The 22,034-nt window shown below is 40.3% G+C and overlaps 1 protein-coding gene across 3 annotated transcripts; it reads right to left on the minus strand.

The window, feature by feature from the left end:
- Positions 1–850: 850 nt before the first annotated feature.
- LOC128807172 (solute carrier organic anion transporter family member 1C1-like) lies at positions 851–20,193 on the minus strand. Of its 3 annotated transcripts, none has more exons than XM_053977330.1 (16): positions 20,108–20,160; positions 19,367–19,397; positions 17,790–17,930; positions 16,436–16,577; positions 16,207–16,339; positions 15,210–15,346; positions 14,859–15,005; positions 12,554–12,652; positions 10,927–11,163; positions 9,634–9,798; positions 8,090–8,285; positions 6,182–6,347; positions 5,239–5,420; positions 3,813–3,877; positions 2,512–2,629; positions 851–1,765 (listed from the first exon to the last, which is right to left on the minus strand). In XM_053977330.1, the coding sequence occupies exons 3-16, from the start codon at positions 17,898–17,900 to the stop codon at positions 1,543–1,545; spliced, it is 2,121 nt and encodes a 706-aa protein (XP_053833305.1). In that variant the 5' UTR covers positions 17,901–17,930; positions 19,367–19,397; positions 20,108–20,160; the 3' UTR covers positions 851–1,542. The 3 variants fall into 3 exon arrangements, with proteins under 3 accessions (XP_053833305.1, XP_053833304.1, XP_053833306.1); XM_053977329.1 differs by lacking the exon at positions 19,367–19,397 and adding an exon at positions 19,483–19,504 and having other exon boundaries at positions 20,108–20,136; XM_053977331.1 differs by lacking the exon at positions 19,367–19,397 and having other exon boundaries at positions 20,108–20,193.
- Positions 20,194–22,034: the final 1,841 nt, after the last annotated feature.

Here is a 22,034-nt window from a genome sequence, read left to right on the forward strand (position 1 = left end):
TAATAATTTCCAGCCCTAGATGCAGTACTGATATCTTCTGTACTAGATTGCCTTTCATTTCATCTCTTACAGTAGACACACCTTGCCCAGATCTGCTGGCAGTTTATAATCAGAGCTGTGAATATAAAAAAAAAACAATGTCTACATGTGCTGGTCATTGTCTTTAAGCAATAAAATAAAATCAAACCCATCCCCAAAGGCCAGGATGTGAGGAACTTCCTCTCAGTGAGTATCATGCCAACCCTTTTCCCATCTCCCATCTGGGGCAGATGGTAGAAGAAAGGCCAGAAAATCATTTAATACAGAGAATCCCTCTCTTTAGCCCTCTGATCTGCTACTTTCTCACATAAAGTGTGGTAGATTTTCTTTATGTCCATTATCTTTAGTCCATATCCTAAGGAAGTTTAAAATTAGGAAAGAAACTTTGTTCCCTAGTTTTACGTTTCTGCACAGCACTGCAGGGAGAAGAAAATAAAGCAAAATTTTCAGCATCACCAGAAAACCTCTGTGGTGATGGAGACAAAATCTACAGTGATCTTACTAAGTAGGTTTCATCCTATTGCAAAGGTACTTCCTGAGAGCTGTCAACAAAATAATCACACTAATAATCTTTTTAGAGATTTCTTTCCCTTTTTAATAACTGTTGTGAGCTTCCTTTAATAAAGCTTTAATCTGGACAAGGCTGCCAGTGGAAAGCTGTGAATTTTCAATATTCAGTACTGCGTTTCAAGGTTTCCTGAAGGTTCCTTAAACAAGGAAGGAAATTTTTATATATCTGGTACAAATATAGTGGTCCTTTGGATAAAAATGCCCTCCACACAAACACCAAAAAAAAAAAAAAAATCAAATAAACTGAAACACCTATCACTTTATTGCATCAGTTCAGAGTAATCTTTCTCAAACCCATTACTGAGATGTGCTGCAAAAATTAATACACCGCTTCATTTGCTTTCCACTTTGACTGGTGAGCTCTTGCAAGCCAAACCCCAGAGCTGCAGTGCAGTTTGAGTTCTGAGGGTGCCCAGTGACAGCCCTGGGGTCTCACCTGGCCATGGCACATGGGACCAAGCCTGGAACAACGAGCTCTGCTCGTGAAAGGCCATCAGAGAAGCCCAAGTGAAACCTGATTGCCCATGTAGAGCTGTAGGGTAAATACAGAGCAAGAGGACTTGAAATAAAGTCAGTGGAAAATGTCAAAGCAGCTTATTGTGGATTTCCTCTTCTTAATTTTTCAATCATTTTATCATCAATCATTAAATCCAAATTTATGACACTTGCAAAATTTTGGCTTGTCCTACTGTTGGCCTAGAAAGGGACTGAGAGCAAGAAGATGAGAGTTCCCCAAAATTTTGATCACCTTTTCCCCTTATTGTTGTTTCAGATGTAATAGTGTAAAGCAAATAAAAAGCCAATGTTCAAAGATACATTTTGAACTCCCAAAATGTAAACTAGTCATTGAAGTCTGTAATTAGACCCCTTCTGTGCTCAGAAAAACTGGAGCACAGGCAAAGTTACAAAAGACTTTGTTTTTCTGGGGTTTTTTTACATATAAGTTTCCTCGCTCTCCTCTGAGGTTCTTGAACCAGGAAGAATTTCTCTTTTGTTGGCAGTATCTGGTTCTTTGCTGGTTGAACTTTCTGCATTTTTACTGTCTGTCATCTCTTTGCCATCTGGTTTGAAGCGTTTCATAATTAAAGCAGAGAGCACTATGTACAAGAGACAGCATCCTGCCCGTAGTCCTGCAATGAGGCCAAGATAGACATTCCTAGGGGGGAAAAAAGGGACAGAATACATTTATATTAATAAAACTTCCCAATTCACTATGGAGCCAAGTAGGATATAAAGAGCAGCTCGACAAAACCGTCTATTCTCAGCCAGGTATTGCTTCACATTTGAAAATAAGAAATAACAGGCAGAAAGCAAATGACCTTATGATATTTAGCCCCAGACAGGCTCTAATCAGGTCTTAGAGTTCCAGCAGAAATGTCTGGAGTGTGCTGCCATTCAGCAGACTCTATTTTAGGGCTGTCAAAAGAGGAGCTGCACCAGCTGGGACTTTTTGCCTGCTGTCCCTGTCCTTCCCCAGCTCCTCACTGGCACACTCAGTGCTCCTGGCCACAGTTCCCCAGCCATTTGTGTCCTCCCTCCAAGGGGAATTTGTGAGATTTCTTATACAATAAATAAATGAGGGATGAGGGGGAGAATCTGCAGAGCTACACGTACTCCAGAGTTTTTCAGCACCCCACAAAGCCAAAGTGTCACAGAGTTACTCAGTGCACTTATTTCATTATTCAGGGCAGACAAAAGAACTAATTCTCGTGACTTCAGGCAGCGCCCTGCAATTTTAGGTGTCAGAGTGAATAAAAACAAAAATTATTTGGTTTGTTTCCCTATTAAGGTCCAGTCAGAGTAAGGAGCAGGGGTGCTGTTAGACCCTAATCAGACAGTTGGCATGAGGGAAGTCCACCTTGGTCCTTGCTGCCCAGACTCCCAAACCCTAATGAGGATTACCTGAACTCTTTTGTGTCGTACACTCGGCAGGATCCTGATCCCCCGCAGCTTTTTGTCCCCCATTTCAAGCAGGTCTCGTCTATCAAGGCACCAAAATAAATAGGGGCTGGGAGTCCTCCTGCAATGAAAATTCTCGTTGCATGATCTCTCAAACATGGGGAGCTCACCACTCAATGGCATGTAGAGAAATGAGGAAGTGAATCTCCAGGTTTTTGAATTATGCCTGCATAGAATGGGACTAAACATCCAGTTCCAGCTTTGAGATGACAAGATTGGTGAAAATATTTATGCAAGTACTTAAAGGGAGTTGAGAAGATGGACGATTATAGCTTAATAATATCCAGCAAGGGAAATGTCAGCAATTCCCTTTAATGGTATTTTTATTAGAATTTTAACTTCCTTTGTTTAAAGAAATAATATAACAAGCATTTCTTTTTCAATCCCTGGTGTGGAATTACATGCCATGACATATTAATATTTATGTATATTGATGTATATATTCAGGTCTTGCCATTAAAAGGTGATTAGTGCAGTGCAGTGCAGTGCAAAGGGATGAAATTAAGCACTTGCTCCACAGAAACTGGGTAATAAGTGTACTATTTATGTAGTACTGAAAGAATTTCTTTTAGACAGACAATAATGTTTTAGTATCATCAGTGTGAGGGAGAGTGTGCAATTTTCTGAAGTTAACTGTCTCATAAAAGTAGAAGATTGATTCTCTGCAGTCTTCAGCTAAAATAGGGAGATTGGAAAAGAGATCCTTGGGCTTTTCTGCAAGGCAGAAAATCAGCAAACAAGGGAACATGAGGCAAGGTTCATTTGAGGCAGGGCAGACTATGTGTCTGAATAATTAAATTATTGTTTATTGCAGATAAACTCAAGAAACAAAATAATAGGCAAAGTACATGGGAGCTTTAAGTGAATAATGGTCAGCAAAAGGGAGAATGGGTGTAGCTGTGTCCACAATTAAAAAAAAAAGAAGCTCAACATTAAAATGAAATTTCCTTCCTTTGCCTCATTTATTTTCAGTGTAGAGAAAAAATCTGAAGAGTTAATCATAATATGTAAATACATCATAATAATAATATGTAAATACCAGGTAATCATAATATGTAAATACCTGGAAATATGTAGTAAGCTCCTCCAAACATTATGAAATGTATAGTCTGCTTACAAAGAGAAATTTTGGAAAATTTCTTTTGTTTTTCTCTGCAGCGAGGGCACTGCAAGGGCTACCTTTGGTCAACCTCTTTGGCATCTTTGGCTACCCACTTGAAAACCACAAAGAAATGAAATCTTACCTAATACTCTACCACCCAAAGTTTCTATTCCAACAGCAAAGGATTTCAGGTCTGGCGAAACAGATCTGGAAAGGAAACAAAACTAGCGTGTTGAGGAACAGAGAAATGTACCCACAGCCATGCTGAGAACATCTGCACGTGCCCCACTGCAAGAGTTCTGTGCCTTACCCAGCACAGCCCACTGGAACCCTGACTGAAAACATCCACCAAAGTTAGAGTTCAGATGTAGACTCTCCTTCCACAGAACAACACCCATTGAAATAAGTGGAAGAATCTACAGAAACTCATCTTGAGCCAAAGGAAAACAGGTTGTGAATACATCTGGGAGATGATGCACAGGGACATGAAAGTGAACCCACCAAAAGAAGATAGTTCAGGCCCATAAGTTAAGCTCAAGCCTGGCTTTACGGGGGCTGCACTGTGCAGTGATGACCAGAGGGATCAAGGGTGTGCAGTCCTTGTTGATGAAACCCACCTCTGCCTCCAGCATTTTCCAGAGAGACAGCGAATGTGAGTGACCTGGCTATAAAAACACCTCATTCCTACCAGTGGAAAGCAGCCTGTGTCCATCAGGTGAGCTGGAGAATTGGCAAAACCCAGAGGGGCAGGAGGGAGCCTTGCTGTGCCCAGCCTGCCCCCTGCACTGGAGTTTATACACCAGTACATTGTCTCTTCAGCATCACCATCAAAGGCTTCTCATCACACAAATTAGGGCTCTGAAAACTGGCCAGCCAGGTGAGCTTTGCCCATAACCCAGGCGTGCACTGCACTTAGAAATACTGCTGGAAATCAGCAGCTTAGCCAAGTTATTTATTTCATGTACACTGACCATTGTGATTCACCCATGAGCAGGAGGACAAAGACACTTCCACACGACAGGCACAAAACATTGTCTTTTCTTCAGAATGTAAAATAGTGGCGCTGCTTTCCAAGTGAAGGAAGGAAAATGTAAAAAAAAAATATTCCTGCTATAATTCTGCTTCTACCAGCTGGCCAAAAAAATGGGAGTTTCAGACTCCTCCCAACACAGAAGATATTGTGGCTTAAGGCTTAACAAAGGTACCTGTTTATCTCTGAATAATGTGAACAGCATTGGCTATGGCTTAGCATTGCATCTTATTTCAAGTCCAATGCTCTGGTAAAAACCTCCCTAGCACTGGAATTGAAACCCAGTATTCAGGATCAGCATAATGCCCCCCCTTTCATCACAAAAGTATCTACTCAGCATCAAATTAGAATTAAGTTTCTGGACAGATATTTTGCTCTGCCTCTGAAAAGAGCTGGATTTCAGAGTACAGGCAAATAAATCCTCAGGGGCACAATTTGATCCACATGCCATTCCTCACAGCAGGAATGGAACAGTAGATAGCATTTTCTGTTTCTCTTTCCCCAAGCTTTATGGTCAAGGTAAGGTAAAGTATTTCACCTAAACATAATCATGTATGTAGGAGTGCCTCCTAAGGCTAAAATAAATGCACATGCAGTCTGTAATGCTAAAAAATAGGGAAAGGCTTTGGTACAGCTTTCTCTTTGGCATTGTCCCAAAACTGCAGAGGAATTGCCAAGCCCGAGCCCTTGTCCTTCCACACAGCTGCAATTGTGAAACACCTGAAAGGAGAAGATGAGAAGAAGAATTTATTTCTTCAGAATTCAGCATCAGCTAGATTTTTCACTCCCCCTACCAGCCAGGCTGTTGCTGATGCTGCAAACACTTCTGTAACCACCTCTGCAGACTGATGGCCAGGTCACTGATATGCTCCAGCCTCTCTGAGCTGCCCCAGAGACACAAAGCAACTGGAGTTCTAGTTTCAGCCATGCCACTGCTAGAACAGAAGGTGCTCTGTGTGTGTTTGAAATGGGGCCAAGCTACCAAAATCAGATGTGAACTGCTATACAGCCATTCTGCTCAGGTATCCCATGAAGATGTGCAACAACAGCAACAAGAAAAAATAGAGGTGTGGACCAAATATGCATCATGCATGTAGGTCATTATGTGCTTAAACAGCATTTGGATTGATAGTGGGCTTTGAAGTTAGCAGGACACATGGCTTTGAAGGCCAATTTCCCTGAAGTGAAGCCAGACAATATTGATGGGATGTTTAAATACAAGCCTGGTAATGCTGCTTGTCTTTTTCAGTATTGAAATGAAGAAATGTCAATGAAGACAATTCTGCTTCTGTCAGAAGATAGAAGCATTTGGACACTCTTCTGCAAACATAGTGCTTTTAACAGTCCTGCTCAGGCAGGATTATTTGCTTTGCTGCTGATAAAAGTGTCTTCCCTATATCTAATCTAAAGCTGCCTTCTTTTAACTTAAAACCATTGCTCCTTGTCCTGTTGCAGAGTCATCTCTCCCCCTGGATACTTGCCATATTCCTTCCTGTCCCAGATGATGATTTACACCCTGCAAAGCAGGCTGTCATGTATGTGATCCCGTTATCCCCACAGACAGGGTCCCACTGGTCCACCTTGCAGCTGCACTCAGCATTGCAGCTGGCCATGTAGATGTGCTTGCTGGAGGAAAGGTGCTTCATTCTGGAGGATAACAGGAAGAAATTAAGGAATTATTTAGTGGAACTTTATAGTAAAAAAAAAAAAAAAATATTAGGGAGTAGGCAGGAAAAACATGGAGAAAGTGAAGTAATCAAAATGAACAGATGTCTGCACTGTGAAGTTGTCGTATGGACACTAAGGGGATTTCAGCTAAAGCAAAGCCCTCTTGGGATTTTTCATCAAGCATTAACATTTCTATAGATTGTCATTGAAAAGGCATGGAAATGAAAAGGCTGGGTGGGAATATGTGGTATTAATTTTGCATTTTGAAAGCTCACCCCAAGAAAAAGAAAATCATACCTAGAATCTCTAATCACAGAGACATGACCCAAGTAAAAAACATCATTTCCTCAGCAGTGGATATCACGGATATCATACCATATCCAGGTGTAAAAGTAAAAAAAACTACATAAAACCAAAACAGCACTCGACATTTTTTTCACTGGATCCAGGTCACTGTATCAGGACACTCTGAGCACATGTTAGCAGTGCTCAGGTTCCAGAAAGCGTTAGGAACCCACCAGCTACAAATCATCCTTGCTGTGAGGTCAAATGTAAGGTAAAAATGTTCAAAAGTTGCCTTTACTTCCTCCTTCTTCCTTCCCTCAGCCAAAAGCACATATTATGTGGGCTACATTTCCCCTAAGTCTCTTAGAAGGGAAGATAACTGAGGGATTTAGCCCTCATAAGGCTGTTGCTTGTCTTCAAAATAGAAATTGTTAAATAGGTAAAAGACTAAATGGGTCACTTAATGAGAAACAGCCCTGGCATGTGCCAAAATCCTCCAGGCTCAGTTTCTCTTAGAGAAACTGTAAATGCTCTTTCAATATATGCTCTCTTGCTGTTTATACTTATTTTTAATTCACTCTGAATATTTAAATATTCACTTAAATATTTAAGTATTTAAATACTTAAATAATTATGTATTTCATTAATACTTAATTAAATAAGTATTTAATTAAGAATTAAAATACTTAATTTTAATTCACTCAACCCTATCAGATGTAGGGTTATCTCCACTGCACAAACCTCTGAAATATTTCCATGGCAAAAACTAAGCTCAAAGCTGAACTGGACATCAGGTTCACCAAGATAACTCAGATACTTCCCCGAGCATAGGCTCGGTTTCAAAAAACACAGGGCTGAGTTTCTGTCTGAACTAAAAATGCAGCAAGTCCCGCTGGGTTCAGTTGAATATATATGTTATATATATTTATATATTATATATTATATATTAGATATTAGATATTAGATATTAATATTTATTATATATAATATATTATATACTTCAAAGTTTATAAAATCTATAAATATATATAATGTAAACAGTAAACAACTTCTACTTAATCCTATTAGTCAATTATACAGGAGTCCTACATTTCCCACAATACCTTAAATCAAAGCTTTGAAAGCGAATAAAGAAATTTAATTTGCCTGTAATAAATGTCATCTTTTTTTAGCAGTTTGCCGGAATATATAGGTATATTGTCAGAAATAGAGAATTTAGGGAAAAGAGAAGCTAGGAAAAAGAAATGTCCAGAAAATTAAAATAAATTTTAACCAAATTCGGAAAACAAAATTGGAATATTTTCGCCATCCCACCTTTAGGTATGATATCAGGCTGACAGTTCTGTCCCAAACCCTAGGATTTTTTTCTGTGCATCACCCCCAGAGAAGCAGCTGTGACAAACGACTCAAGCAGCCCAAAGGGAGGGGGTACAAACCCAGAGTAGGGCGCTGTCAGACCGGCCACCTGCAGCACCTCGCAGCCGCACGTGAAGTACAGGAGGTTCAGCAAATATGCCACTACAAAGGTGATGCACGCAAACTTGGCCATTTCAGCTACGTGAAGCTTGAATTTCTTGATCAGGAAGCCTCCTAGAAACATGCCCAGGATTGTGACAGGTAGAAGTATCACACCTGCAAATAGAGGGCAAGAACAAGTGTCAACTGCTCTCACTTGCATTGGCTCTTTTAGAATAAATTTCTGGTTCTAGTGTTTTCAAAATATCAGATACCTCATATTTTTGGGCTGATTCTTTGGGGTTTTAAGATTTATCTAGTAATTCCACATTTATCTAGTAAAACCTTCTAGTAATTTCACATCCCCATTTTCTTTTTCAAATCCTGTTATGACTTCAGAAAGCTCAATTCCTAAATATTCATTTTTACTATATTGTTGTTTGTATGTAGATATGATAAAACCTGTACAGGTGCCTGTTAGAAACTGGAGTACATGATGATGTCTTAGCTCATACTCACTTCATATAAAATAAAACATAAAACTTTATGAAAGCTACAAAAAAAGTCTCTGAATGGAACATAAAAGGAAGTTGCATCTGGTTCTGCACTGGATTGCATTTTGACCCGAGAGTGAATAATGAGATGATTTGCATTTAGATTTAATCTGCTCAGTATTTCACAAACACCAGCCCTTACTTATACTTGCTGAACAGAGAGGTTTGACAAGGTGTTATTGGCAGGGGCTTGCCTTTCTCTGGTTTTTACTGCTGGTTGGTTTTCTTGGTCATTTCTGTAACATTTTTTCAGCATTCAGAAAAAAAAAAAAAGATAGGAAAAAGAAAGTTCTTCCCACATTTGTAGCTAAGGCATTGTGTCTTCAGCTCAAAGTAATGCAATATCAGTTCTGCAATGCCCTCACACAGCCTGACTTTCCTTCCAGATTATGAGACCATATCAATCACTGTAAGATTAATATAATTTCAGTATTCTTTTTTTGTAGAACACTACAAAGTATTTATTTCTGAAGGAAATGGTAAATAGAAAAACAGCTTTGAAATTAATGAAGTTATTCAAACTTTTATATTTTGGTTTCTTATTGCTTATAAAAATTGGATTTGTAATCAAAAGGAAAGAAGATTTATACCAATATGTTACTCCAAAAGGAAAAAAAAAATCACACATTTCATTAAACATTTTAAAATTTCTTTCCTATTAGTTTTTACTTAATTGCAGCTGATGTCTGATGTGTGGTTTTTACTCATTAAAACAGACACAGCCCAAATCTCACTATGAAAAAAAACTTCCACCCAGTTTTAATAATCCTCTAACTCACTGCATTAGGAGCACTAGGAAAATTAACACTAAAATTAACATTTGCAAAGTACAGTAAGAAAATTAGGAAACCTCTACATGCTTTCTTTTTAACTAAAAAAAAAGTTCACATAAGCTCCTTCTAAAACAGAAGGCAAAATAACAAATAAAAGCTTCCTTTTTGACACTGGAATTTGAAAAGTCAGGTACCTACCAATTAGAAAGATGGCTTTTGCCACTGATACATTGAATTGCTGCTCCATAAACTTTGTCTCATAGGTTATTATCCCAACAAGGGAATTGTACTGCAGAATAGTGAGGAAGATGAACACCACAAAAACTGGATTTCCAAACAGCTTCCTGAGCGCTGGCAAGAAATCTGCAACGGAGAGGTAAATGCTGTACACCCTGCTAAACACAGAGAAGAGTTGTTTTGGCATCCTTTAGACAGTGAAATTAACTTTGATTTAATCGCTGGCTGCGTTGGTGCAGGTTATAATTCCGTGCTTATCACAACACATGATTGCTCAGGTGAGAGTTCTCATTGCCAGCACGTGCCTGACAGGGGGAGCAGAGCCAAACAGCACAGTGGGGGCTGAGCTGGGAATCAGGGATCCTGGATTATCTTGTGTGTGGCACAGGGCTCCTCAGGCTCACAACTCACCTTCTCAATGCCTGCACAGAGCATCAAGACCCTCCACCAAGAGTAAAAATGTGGCTCCTAAAGCAGGAGCCATCACCAACCACACAAGAACCCCACAAGAGGGTGATGTTTAGAGAACAAAGCACCTGGCCCCCAAAAAAGGCTGGAATTATTTCTGGGACCCTTGGTTAGAATATTAAAATCCATTAAAATAAAGTGAACATAAACACCTTCATTTAGACTCTAGTCTGGCTCTTGGCACAGCTGCCTGAAAGGAGGGAGTTCAAAACACATCTGCTGTAGGTGTGCACATATATACAAACAAAACCTTGGGTCTAATAATAAAAATATAAAAATAAAAGCAATGGCTGGTTGGATCTGGTGTTTCCTGTATGAGATGAATTCAGCATCCCTGAGCTCACACACAGGAGCTACAAATCCAGTGGAGTGCCCCCAACATCTAAGGTTGTCATAATGAGCTCCATGTTTCCTTCCCAAACATTTGCCTCAGTTTCCTTGCCAAGCCTGCCCACTATGCACTGGGCATTAACAAGGGATGGGATGTTTTCCCCACTCTCTCTTCATAACCATGGGGTTGTAGCTGTAATACATCACCTCACAACTACGATCTGAGGATCTCTGGTGCTCAGAGAAAGAGCACAAGTTTTTTCCAGCTGACATAAGGAAAGAACTGAAACTTGCCCTTAGCATGTAATTATAATAGCACAAATTAAAGAGATTTTTGTCCATAGTTTGCACTGCAGAAACGTGCACTTTGCTGAAGGTTGCGTGAGCCCATGCTCTGCTCACGATGCATCCATGAGACAGAATCCATATGCAAACATTTGGGCAACAATATTTCACCTTTTACTGCCTCTGAGAACTTTAACTGTGGCTGAGCTGGGGGGTCTATTTTGCAGGGATCTCCTTGAACAGACAAGTGACCAATCTTCAAGTTTTCATTGTCTCCTTCTTTTGGTAAGGAATAGGGCAAAAACCAGAAAGGCAAGGAAGCAATGAAGTTGACTGCTCCACAGATAAGCAATCCAAGCCACCAGGCACCAACCCAACGAGTGTCCTTAGGATTTATGCTGATGGCATCTATAAAATATAGAAAGACAGGAAAATAGGGTAAATATTATGCAGAGCAATTATTATACATTACTGTATATCCTCATACATATGATTAAAAAGCCAGAACAGAGGTGATCTATGTTCCCTATGTAGAATTCAAATGCAGCTTGTTTCAAATTATAGAATCATAGAATATTTTATGTTGGAAGGAATCTTTAAAATCATCTCGTTCCAACCCCCTGCCTTGGGCAGAGACACCTTCCACTCCCCCAGGTTGCTCAGAGCCCCATCCAGCCTGGCCTTGGACACTTCCAGGGATGGGGCAGCCACAGCTTCTCTGGGTAAGTTGTGAATGACACATCCCTGAAGGGAATCAGTCCCATGCAGTCAAAAATAAATGTGTCCATTTAGGCCCATGGTGGCATTTCCTCGCCACAATCCTCCAATACTCTCTGGGGGAATGAGCAAAAGGACCCTTTACCACAAAAAAAAAAACCCTTCCCTTTCTCAATTTCCCTCCTTCTCCATCCCCAAAACTCTACAGTTTTTCCCCAGATTTCCTCAATTTTTCCCTGGGATTAGAGACTTTTAAGTGATTTGAACAACGACATGAATTTTGAGATGAATCTTCGCTACATGCTTTTTAAGAGAACATACTTTTTTGCTAAGTATGGAAACTGTCCATGAGCCTTTCCCTGTTCCCTCAACATGGGAATGGCCTTTTATTCAACCAATCATTTGTTCCCAGCTGCACAGCAAGGGTGTAACAAGTGTGTGTGCAAGCAAAAAAAAAAAAAAAACAGTGGGGGTTTTTCAAGGGCTATTCCAACCATGCTACTGTGGCATTCACATTCTCTGGACAGAGAGACATAATTCTGTCTCTCAAGAGAAGCACAGAGAGCAGAAGAGAAAACAATCTTTATCTCTGCTCCTTTGTTTTCCCCATGTAGAATTTAGTATGGAGATTGTTTACCTGAAGTAATTGCTTGATTAAATTTTAGTAAAGGTTGTTTGGGTTCAATGACCCATCAGATCCAGCTGTGTCTCAGACGCTCAGCAGGCAGTCACAAGTTTGTTAGTTAATTAATAGATAAGTAAGTAAAAAGTATATATGTAAAATAAGATAAACTCTCTTTAAATAGTATATTAATGTAATATAGTGTAATTTTAATAAAGCTATCCTTCAGCCTTCTGATCTAGAACCAGACATCATCATTTCTTCCCCGTCTGAGTTACCTGATTTACTATACTCTACAACACCTGATTTTAAAACATTTTTGAGCAGGAAAAGCTCTCCAGAGAGCCCCTGCTTTTGGGGCAGCGAGCTGGGAAGGTGCTTCTTGGTGTGGGGGTTCCTACACCCAGACACCTTCTGGCTGGATGTGCCACCCCACGGTGGTGGCCGCTGGTGCCTCACCGATGTCCACGACGCCGACGTCGACCCAGAGGCTGGCACAGAAGGAGCCCAGCAGGAAGCCCAGCGTTGGCCCAAACATGCCCGAGGATCTCACCAGGCCTGCAGGAGAGGGGAGACTGAGCAAAAAAACTGCATGGACAAGGCAAGCCTTCCTCTCTGAGGGCAAGGAAATGAGAGAGGAAGGAGCAGGCTGTTAGGGAATGTCCTGAGGTGCAAGCTGCCCTAACCAGATGCTGGGATTTCCCGAGGAGCAAATGAATAAGTTGTGAAGGCTGCCACAAACCCAGAAACCCACACTGCGTTTTGTTGACCTGATGTGCAAATAAAGCACGATTTGATTCTGGTTACCACTACTAGTAATCAACCAAAAAAAAAAAAAATATATCTTCTAAGTAATTCAAGCATAGGTTCTCACCTTCCCTCGCCACTTTGTGTTGTTCTGTTGAAATTTAGTTGTGAGCAGCTGACGGGACCAAACTACAACTCAGTAATTTGGGTTCCTGAATTCTACTGCAGAGCTGACACCTTGAATTTGCAGAAAGACTCATTCCATTAGAAAAGAAGGAATTCTTTACCAATTTGCTGTAAGTTCTTGCCCACATCCAGCACTGTGCTCTGTAAATCCTATTGTGTTCTACTACCGCAGGGATTTTCCTCCTGAGAGAGACTGGTTTTGCAAACTCTCTTCTGAATGTAGTGATTGCTCAGTTATCACCCAGAACTTCTGTAATAAACTATTAAATCTTAACAAATACGCAAAATTTTCTGTTCCTTCCCATGGCAACTCTAGTATTATTGCTGTCACCACAACTATACCAAAATTATTTTAGTTCATTCTATTAAGAAAATGCTGTCTCTGCCTCAAAATAACTTATGTTCTTACTCAACAAAACATTAAAGGACAAGGGAAAAAGGAGAGACAAAGCTGAGATTTCTTGTTCAGGGTAAAACAATGAGATTAATACTCAAAATTCATTAGCAAGGCTTGACTGGCTTTTGTTATTATAGGACAATTTTGTTGTTGTTGTTTGTATTTACAAGAACACTGATTATAAATTGATTCAGCCAGATGATGAAAAATAAGATATAGAAAAGAATTAAAGTTAGCCAAAGAAGAAACTTCTGTTCTGTGGAAAAGACTGTTTCAACTTTCACTTTTTTTGCAAGGTGGTTCAGGCCACCAAAATGGAATAAGTGACCGAAAACTGGTATTCTGAATGTAAAAATGAAATATTTTAATAAACTGTAAACTAAATACTTTATTTCTCTGGTGTAAATGAATTCCCATTTTGGTTGAATCCATGTTTACCTTATCTTTTTGATCCCGCTTACCCAGTAGTCCCCAGCCTGTCTCAATCTCTCCCAGATTAAATTCAGACAAGAAAAAAATTTAGCTAAACTTTTTTAAATGCCTTTAATCAGACTCTCAGAGGCGATTACAAGTAGTTTGGATAACTGCTGGGTGGAATGCTTGTTTTTGACAGCTAACTCCACAATACTTCCATTTTCTTCAACCTGCAGATTTCCTCATTCCCAAAGGAAGACATTGGCCATGGCCTTACCCTGTAGCATTACGTGCTGAGCTCTTCCTGAAACTGTGTCTTACTGTCTTTCTGACCCTCTCAGTTTCACCAAAACGACTTCAGGCCACACAAACACCCCATGCTACCAAATCAGTTTGCCAACAAATTAATTAGCTTGGGTGTAAGTCTCTCTGTCTTGGGCAATAGGTTATGTGCCGTCAAAACAAGATCAAAACCCCAATTAGAAAGGATTTGTTACAACACCCTGCCAAGGTGTTGCTTTTCCTTCAGCAAAGAGTGACTTTAAAAAGCTTTCAACAGGAAGTGTGCTGCGTGTGAAATACAAAAAGTTGGGTAAGAGCTCCTGAAACACATTCCTATTGCTGTAATTAATTGTGACTTCATTACAGATCCTCACATTCCCTTAGCTCTGAAATAGTGATTAGGAAGAATTTGGTTCTCTGGACATGTGGTACTGAGGCTGATATGCCAGATAAGACAGATATCACTTTGCACTTTGGGGAAACGAGTATTTGATTATGCTTCTTTTCATCACAGAAGCTCCTCTGGGAAAGCAAAAAGACCATCCTGGAGTTATCCCTAGAAAATAAATATGAGACCTCTTTGGCACTGCCTGGGTTTTTGGTTTTTTGTTTTTTTTTTTTTGTCTCTGTACAGCTCAAAATTACCCAGATACATTTCTTTTTGTTGAGTATTTGCTTGACTATTGAAATGATAAAGAACAGAATGTCTAGCATAAAAATGGCTCGTTTGTACATTACCTATGTAAAATGCTGAGTTTTCTTCTTTAGAAAAATCATCAATATATGAAACTCCCAGAGGCATAATTGGTGCTTCCCCGATTCCACGTAGAAGGTTCCCCACCAACACAAAAAGCCACAGATAGGAATTTGTTGTTTTCTCACATCCTGCAAGCCATAAACATTTGTACTTCTGTGAACATAATTCTGTCAATTTACAGCAGCAGTAAAATAACATTAAATATGGGGATTAACAATCATTATAGGGTGGGTTTATGTATAGCATGGTTCCTAGCAGGGGTTTTACTGCTTTCCACTAAAAAAAAGGGTGTCACAAGCAGAAGAGAATCCAGCATCAGAGTTTTATCTTACCAGCATTTACCACTGTGCCGAGTGTTTCTGTAGCATCTGTGGCTGGAGGGCTGGAGGGCTGGAGAGCCCCTGGGGAGCAAGCTGACACACTCATGGAGGAGTTGTCCACACTAACAGTTATCCTTTCATAATTGTAACTGGAAAACAACTGTGTGAAATACAGCTGACACACGAAGGACTTTGCTTTGCAGGAAGCGTGTCTGAGCCCTGTGTTCACATGTGTTCATTCCTGCCTCGCACACACAGAGTGGAGGGGAGGCCCATTCCCAGTGCTTTGCTTTAAAAAAAATGGGTATCATCTTCATACCATTTTCAAGTGCTCTGGTGATTCCAACCCCAATATTTTCCTGAGCTAAAATCTGCTTCCAGGGATCATTCTTTAGACTGCAGGACAGAGGCAGAGTTCATCCACATCTGTCTACATACAGCAGGGCTGATTTTTTTCCATAATGGCACCTCTTTCTTACCTTTGTGGCAGATGCAGGCATGCCAAAGGATTGGAAAGGTATGACCTGTGTCTGACAATTATGTGTTATAGCTTAAATGTGAACGGGGTATTTAGATATTTAATTTTTCCCAACTTTAGATTAAAATCTTCAGCATTTTGAAGTGCTTATCATGAGTAGCCACCATGGAGAAATAAACCTTTTCCATCAAGACCTAATTACAGTTCTCTTAAACATAAAAAAGGGAACATAATTTAAAAAAATATATATATGTGTGTATCTATTTTTATATATATCCATCCCAAGTGAAAAATTCAGCTTTATCCTCTAGTTATAAGTTCTGTAGAAATCTGAGGTTTCTCTCCTGCAGCAAGAGGTAAGCTTTCAGAGAGGAAATCAGAGAGCCAAGATTTAAAAATCCACCCATTTTCCTGTTGGAATAGCTGGAAGAAACTACTACTGCCAGGCTTTTAACTCAGATGCATGCTCTAAAAAACACTTTGTATGATCAGGTTCCATTAGTGCATAACGTGAAAAGTCTCCATATTTACCGTCCCATTAGGAACTGAGGCATCACTGACAAAAAAGCTCCTACAGCCATGATGAGACACCCAACAGCAATTATTTTTGGCCTGTGAACTCTTGGTCCAAGGTAGCTCACCAACACCATCACCATTAAGTTACCTGCATCAACAGGAGAGAGAGCAAGCACAAAAAATAGGTTTCTTTTGGGAGTGAAAGTTACTGAGAAGCACTTATCCACTTCTGAAGTACATATACCTATCTCAAAGCTGCCATCAATAATGCCAACAATCGATGATGAGATTTCAAATCTCCTTTCAATCTGACTGGACATGCTCTTCATGTAGCTTCCAGAAAATCCTTTGGCAAAAAAGGAAAAAGCTAGAGCTCCAAGAAATATCTGAAGAGAGAAAATAATTGAGTTTGCAAAGTAGCATTTTTTGCTTTATGGCTGGATGCCTGAACAACCCACTCAAGAAGCACAAAAATCATATGCTTTGCTTTCTAATTCTCTGTGAGGAGAATCTTCCTATTGTTATCATTAAAACAAATTTTATTTTCTTTTTCAGAGTGGCCTCAAAACCTCTGCTACTTCAAAGAGAAGGAAAATTGACACTGATGGTGTGCACCTTCTAACTGTCTAGTATATATTGGTGCAGCTGTTTCCTTCCTCAGGAAAAACTTGCAGCATAATGTTGCTTATTTCTGGTACTTATCTCACATACTCATATCTGGTACTTATATCTTATTACCTCTCCTTCTCCTGTTCTAAAAAACGTGAATAAAAATATGTATCTGCAACTGCCACTGTGACTAAAGCACACCTCTAAATGAATTGTTAGCAAAATATGACCTCATTTTTTAACTTCTGAGCACATTTAACTTCTCTGTGCTTGGAATCACAACCACAGAATAAGAATGGTTTGGGTTGGAAGGGACCTTAAAGATAATCTTGTCCCACCCCTTGCCATGGGCAGAGACACCTTTCACTAGACCAGGGTGCTCAGAGCCCCATCCAAGCTGGCCTTGGACACTTCCAGGGATGGGGCAACCACAGATTCTGTGGGCGGCCTGTGCCAGGGCATCACCACCCTCAAAAAGAAGAATTTCTTCCTAATATCCCAACTAAACCTACTCTCTGTGAGTTTGAAGCCATTCCCCCTTGTCCTGCCACTCCAGGCCCTTGTCAATATTCTCTCTTCACCTTTCTTGCTGGCTGCTTCAGGTATTTGAAGGCCACAAGGAGGTCACCCCTTGGGTATGAGCCTTCTCCAGTCCCAATTCTCCAGCCTTTCCTCACAGCAGAGCTGCTCCATCCCTCTGTGTCCCTCCTCTGGGCTGGCTCAGCAGCTCCATGTCCTTCCTGTGCTGGGACCCCAGGGCTGGAGGCAGCTCTGCAGGTGGAATTTCAGCAGAGCAGGGCAGAGGGGCAGAATCCCCTCCCTCCCCTGCTGCCCAAATCCCTCCCATCCCCCTATGGATGCAGCCCAGATCATTTTCCCCACCACATACAGTGCCAAACAGTGCCATACGTAACTAACTGAATTTTGAGAGGGCTTCAAATGGCAATTCAGCCTTCCAGAGAAAATATGTGGTGAGGGCTCCTCCATACCTTTAGCTTTGAACAATTATGGCACACGGTCTTGGCAGGAGCTGCAGTGCCATCACTGTCCTGGAACAGTGATTTCTCTTTAAGCTGGCCAGCAGTCATTGGTCTGTCCATGGTTTTCCTTCTCCAGGTCTGAAATGTTTCCTGTTTGAAAAGTATTGCCATGTTTAACTATTATTGGCATAAGAATTGCAAATTCCAATGTTTTTCAGACATACTCAGTGGCGAGACACTACTTGAGATATCTGCACATTGACATCTTTTCTCAGGAAGGACATTAAAGAGTGCTCAGAGTAACTACTGCAACTAATTAAGGACTGGTGCACCTGATTTGTGACATCTGCTTTCTAAAAAGCTCCAGGACTTTCTTGGACAGATGGAAAAGTTACAAATAACTCGCTGAAGATTTTTAGATGTCTCTGTGGAAAAGGAAAGTCCCCAGGCAGCTGGAGGCTGGGACAGTTTGTCAGAAAAACACCTTCACCACACTCGAGCCAATCCTTTCTGAGATATTCATTTTTGATCCCTGTTCCAGAATAAATGGACCTTTGGTGTGATCAAGTAGGTTTCTGCTATTATATTTCTGAGGATTTTCTTAGTGAACACTACCATTCTGTCAGCATTTGGATGAGTAACATTATTTACTGGATAAATCTTTGTGGAATCAGACCACAAATGATGACAGGGTAGAAAATAGGGTGAGCAGAATGGTAGGTAAAGATGTATTAAGGGGAAAGAGAGCACTGATTAAAAGAAACAAATAATGACTATCTGTAAGCCCACAAGCCTTCCCAAGCTCCTACAGGACAGATGATAAATGTAGATATTCTGATAAGACTGATAAAGTTTTAAGTTTAAAAATTGGCTCTGATTCAAGGACTCAGCTGTGTTGGCTGGTGTAGATTAAGCTGATCAGGGGAAAGCAGCTAACACTGGGACATCTGGAATAATAATATGTGAATAAAAATTCCAAGTTTGTTGGAAAACTGGTGCAATAGTACCAAAATCAACCAGTTAGCTCCTATATATACATTTGCACATATATTAAAGGAATATAGAGAAATATATATCAAGAAATTGGCCTTTTTTTCAAGAAAAAAAGAAACATTTTCCCCCCAATCCACTGGAATCTTAAACATTGGGAACTTTCCAGGTTTCCCTCCTGCAGGCCCCTGAGGCCAAATGACCCATGAGTGGAGCCCACCGAGGTGTTGTGGGAGATTTTTGACACCTGGCTTGTGGGGATGTGGCAGGGTCCCAGGATACCCCACAAACATCATCGGGTTCCTCTGAGGAGTTCACCTCTCCCAAGCGAGATGCCCAGGGCTACCTGGATTCCCTGGGAAATGTCCACCCATGCCAGAAAGGAAAACACATTTAGAAACCCAACAATCCCCCAGAAATTACTCCTAACCACTCAAAACAGGCACTAATGTCTCACAAAGAGATATAAAGCCTCATAAGGGCTCTAACTTGATTTTTGTAAATTTTAGTTCCAAATCCTACTCCAGTAGGAGGGGACTGTGAAAAGCAAACATGTATATTTCAGACAAAGCCACAGATGAAATTTCTAAAGGTACCTAATCTTCCTTAGACCATCTTCAGCAGCTTCTAAATTAAAAAAAAAAAAAAAAAAAAAAAAAAAAGTTTTAAAAGTAAGCTATAGATAATTAAAGTATGGTGAAGTCAGACTTACCCCAGTCTTTATAGGAAAGGAGCTGAAAGACAAAGCAAATACTGAAGCAAATACTTCTTTATTGATTTGTATTTTGCTGATGATTAACTTTGTGAACCATCTGACTCTGGTAAATAAATAGTATCTAAATCAGTGACATGGTTTTCTTTTCAATATATCAAATTTTAAATATAAAATTTTATTTACGGTGCCAGGCTAATAATCTACCTGAAACTCATAGCAAATGTTAAATTGTAGAAACATTTTTCTTACACCTAATTTAGCAATTACATTTTCCATAACCTCTCTATGAGAATCTGAACTTTGGCAAAGCAGTGAATCATTGACACCAGTAGTATTTAAAATTAAATGAAGCAACAAAACTGATAAAAGATTTAATTTATGAATTAGGGGTAATGGATAGTTTTTCTACGGAGGGATAAAATACGCAACAGCACTTATCCTTAAAAAAAAAAAAAAAAAAAATTAAAAATTGAACTGGCAGAATTGTACCGTTGCACTTTACGTAAAGTTTTTCAAGTTTAGTGACAACGAGATGTGCAGAAAGGCTGCGCTGGCAGCTCACAGCAGAGCAAAGAAGCGGAGTAAGGAGCAAATGGAAGGGAGGGACAGAGAGAGCACTTACTCGGTGTCAGAGCGCTGTCAGGCTGTTTCTCTCCCGTGCCCCAGGGCTCCGGGCTCGGGGCCAGCGCAGCGTCACGGCCAAAGCGCTGCCTGCTCCCAGAAGCGGAGCACCTCACCGCACGGCTTTTAAACCTCGGATTTCCTTCTTACGGTGATTGCAAAACTTTCCCACAGTCAGCGGCACAGGAGCCGTGCAGAAGAAGGCAGGTCTGGTGCTGTCACTGCTTTGGCAGCCTACCTGCCGCCGGTGCCAGCCTCTCCTGGGTGGAACAGCTTGTTTTCTTCACTCTTTCTTCTTTTTTTTTTTTTTTTTATTTTTTTAATTTTTTTTATTTTTTTTTTTTTTTTCCCCCCTGATGTCTAAACATTGGAGCTGCATTAAGCGCCTCTCAAAGGGAACTCCCAGCCATCCACCCAACAACCACGGAGTGGTTCAGCTCAGGCACAAGAGCCCTGGGAGGGCAGGCTCAGCTTTTCCAAGCACCTGGAGCCTCCTGGCTTTCACTCCTTGGTGCCTTGGAGGAGGCTCACAGAGACACCAAGGGGTGGCTGAGCTCCTGGAAGGGCATGAACGGCCCATGGGCATCGGCCAGTTTTGGGTATGAGCCCTCTGTGTCACAACCCCAATGCAGAGGTTTGCGTGGAGAGCCTTGATTATCTTCTTTTCTATAAAAACACATTAAGGGATTTGCTAAGGACTAAATGAACTCAGTTAACCATATGGAATCATTACATTTAGTCAGAACTAAATAAACGTTACGAAAGCTAAAAGAAATTATAAGCTTGCTAAGTCCATAAATATGCAAGCTCTCATTGCCCCCCTGAAGCTTGCAGGCTAACTGCAGACAATCATTTTATCTGCCATATTTGCACTTGTTATTGGATTTTGCTCAATAGAATTTTACACATTTTGCTGTGATCATTATATCTTTATTGACTTAATTTAAAATTTCTTAATTTAAAGTTTCAATTTTTATGTTTTACCTGCAGGACTATATGCTCTCAATATTTGCTCTCAGTGAGCAAATCAAAACACAGCTTATTTCTACCATTTCATAAGAATATTTGCAACAGAACAAAGTGTTATTTTCTATGATCATTTTAATGCAGTGTTCCTGCATTACTATTTATACTGCTGACTTCTTGCTTAATTAATTTAGCTTCAATACAAGGGAACAATGTACATGTTTAAACTCACCTTCTCTTAAAAGAGTTCAGAATATGGAAAATCCATCAAACCTATCCTTCAGATAAATTGATTCTCATTTGCATACTTTTACTCAGGCATAGAACACTTATCTTTGCCTACTTCCTAATGCCTTAATTATTTTAATTTTTTTAATGTTTAAAAAGCTCAGATTCATTTACCAGAATATCATTAGAATGAGGCAGATTTTGCATCATCTGACAACGTCAAATTTGCACGTACTGCAACCTGTATTTGGACTGCTTTTAACTATTCCAGTATTGCAAAGTTTGCAGGAAAAAGATGCATGAACATTAGCAATGGGTTCCCTATTTATTCTTGTCAGTCTGCAACCAGGTGGGAAAAGTGAAGTTTGTTGGAAAGGCCCCTGCAAGCCCATTGTCTGTCAGGAGAGCAGGCTCTTAAACACAGTTCCCAAGGTGAGACACCCACAAGAAATGTGTTTTAAAGTTGAATACACAGAAGTTTATCTACAGGGGACATGATCCTGTGATCCTTGCATGCAGATGGCAATGTCCACTCACAAGGCAGCACCACATGGATTCAGTGCAGACACGTCCAGATGAGCCACTCAGGTTCACCTTATAGTCAGAGGAGGACAAAGAAGTATTTCCAAAGGCCTGGGCCCTTTGACCTATTCTAGATACTTACTTTAGGTAGGAGATGGGATGAACTCCAGATATGGATGTGAAAGGCTAGCCAAGATCAGCTTTTGGCAAGA

Source organism: Vidua macroura, chromosome 5 (genome assembly GCF_024509145.1).
Source record: "Vidua macroura isolate BioBank_ID:100142 chromosome 5, ASM2450914v1, whole genome shotgun sequence".
Taxonomy (NCBI): Eukaryota; Metazoa; Chordata; class Aves; order Passeriformes; family Viduidae; genus Vidua; species Vidua macroura.

Bases quoted from the DNA above. Each gene is read 5' to 3' on its own strand.
- LOC128807172 (XM_053977331.1), bottom strand. From the start codon at position 17,900: ATGGACAGACCAATGACTGCTGGCCAGCTTAAAGAGAAATCACTGTTC. The intron at 12,653-14,858 runs GTAATGTACAAA...CCTCTCCTGCAG, and splicing joins AAACTCAGCATTTTACATAG to GCCTGGTGAGATCCTCGGGC. The intron at 2,630-3,812 runs GTAAGATTTCAT...TTTTCATTGCAG, and splicing joins TTTGGGTGGTAGAGTATTAG to GAGGACTCCCAGCCCCTATT.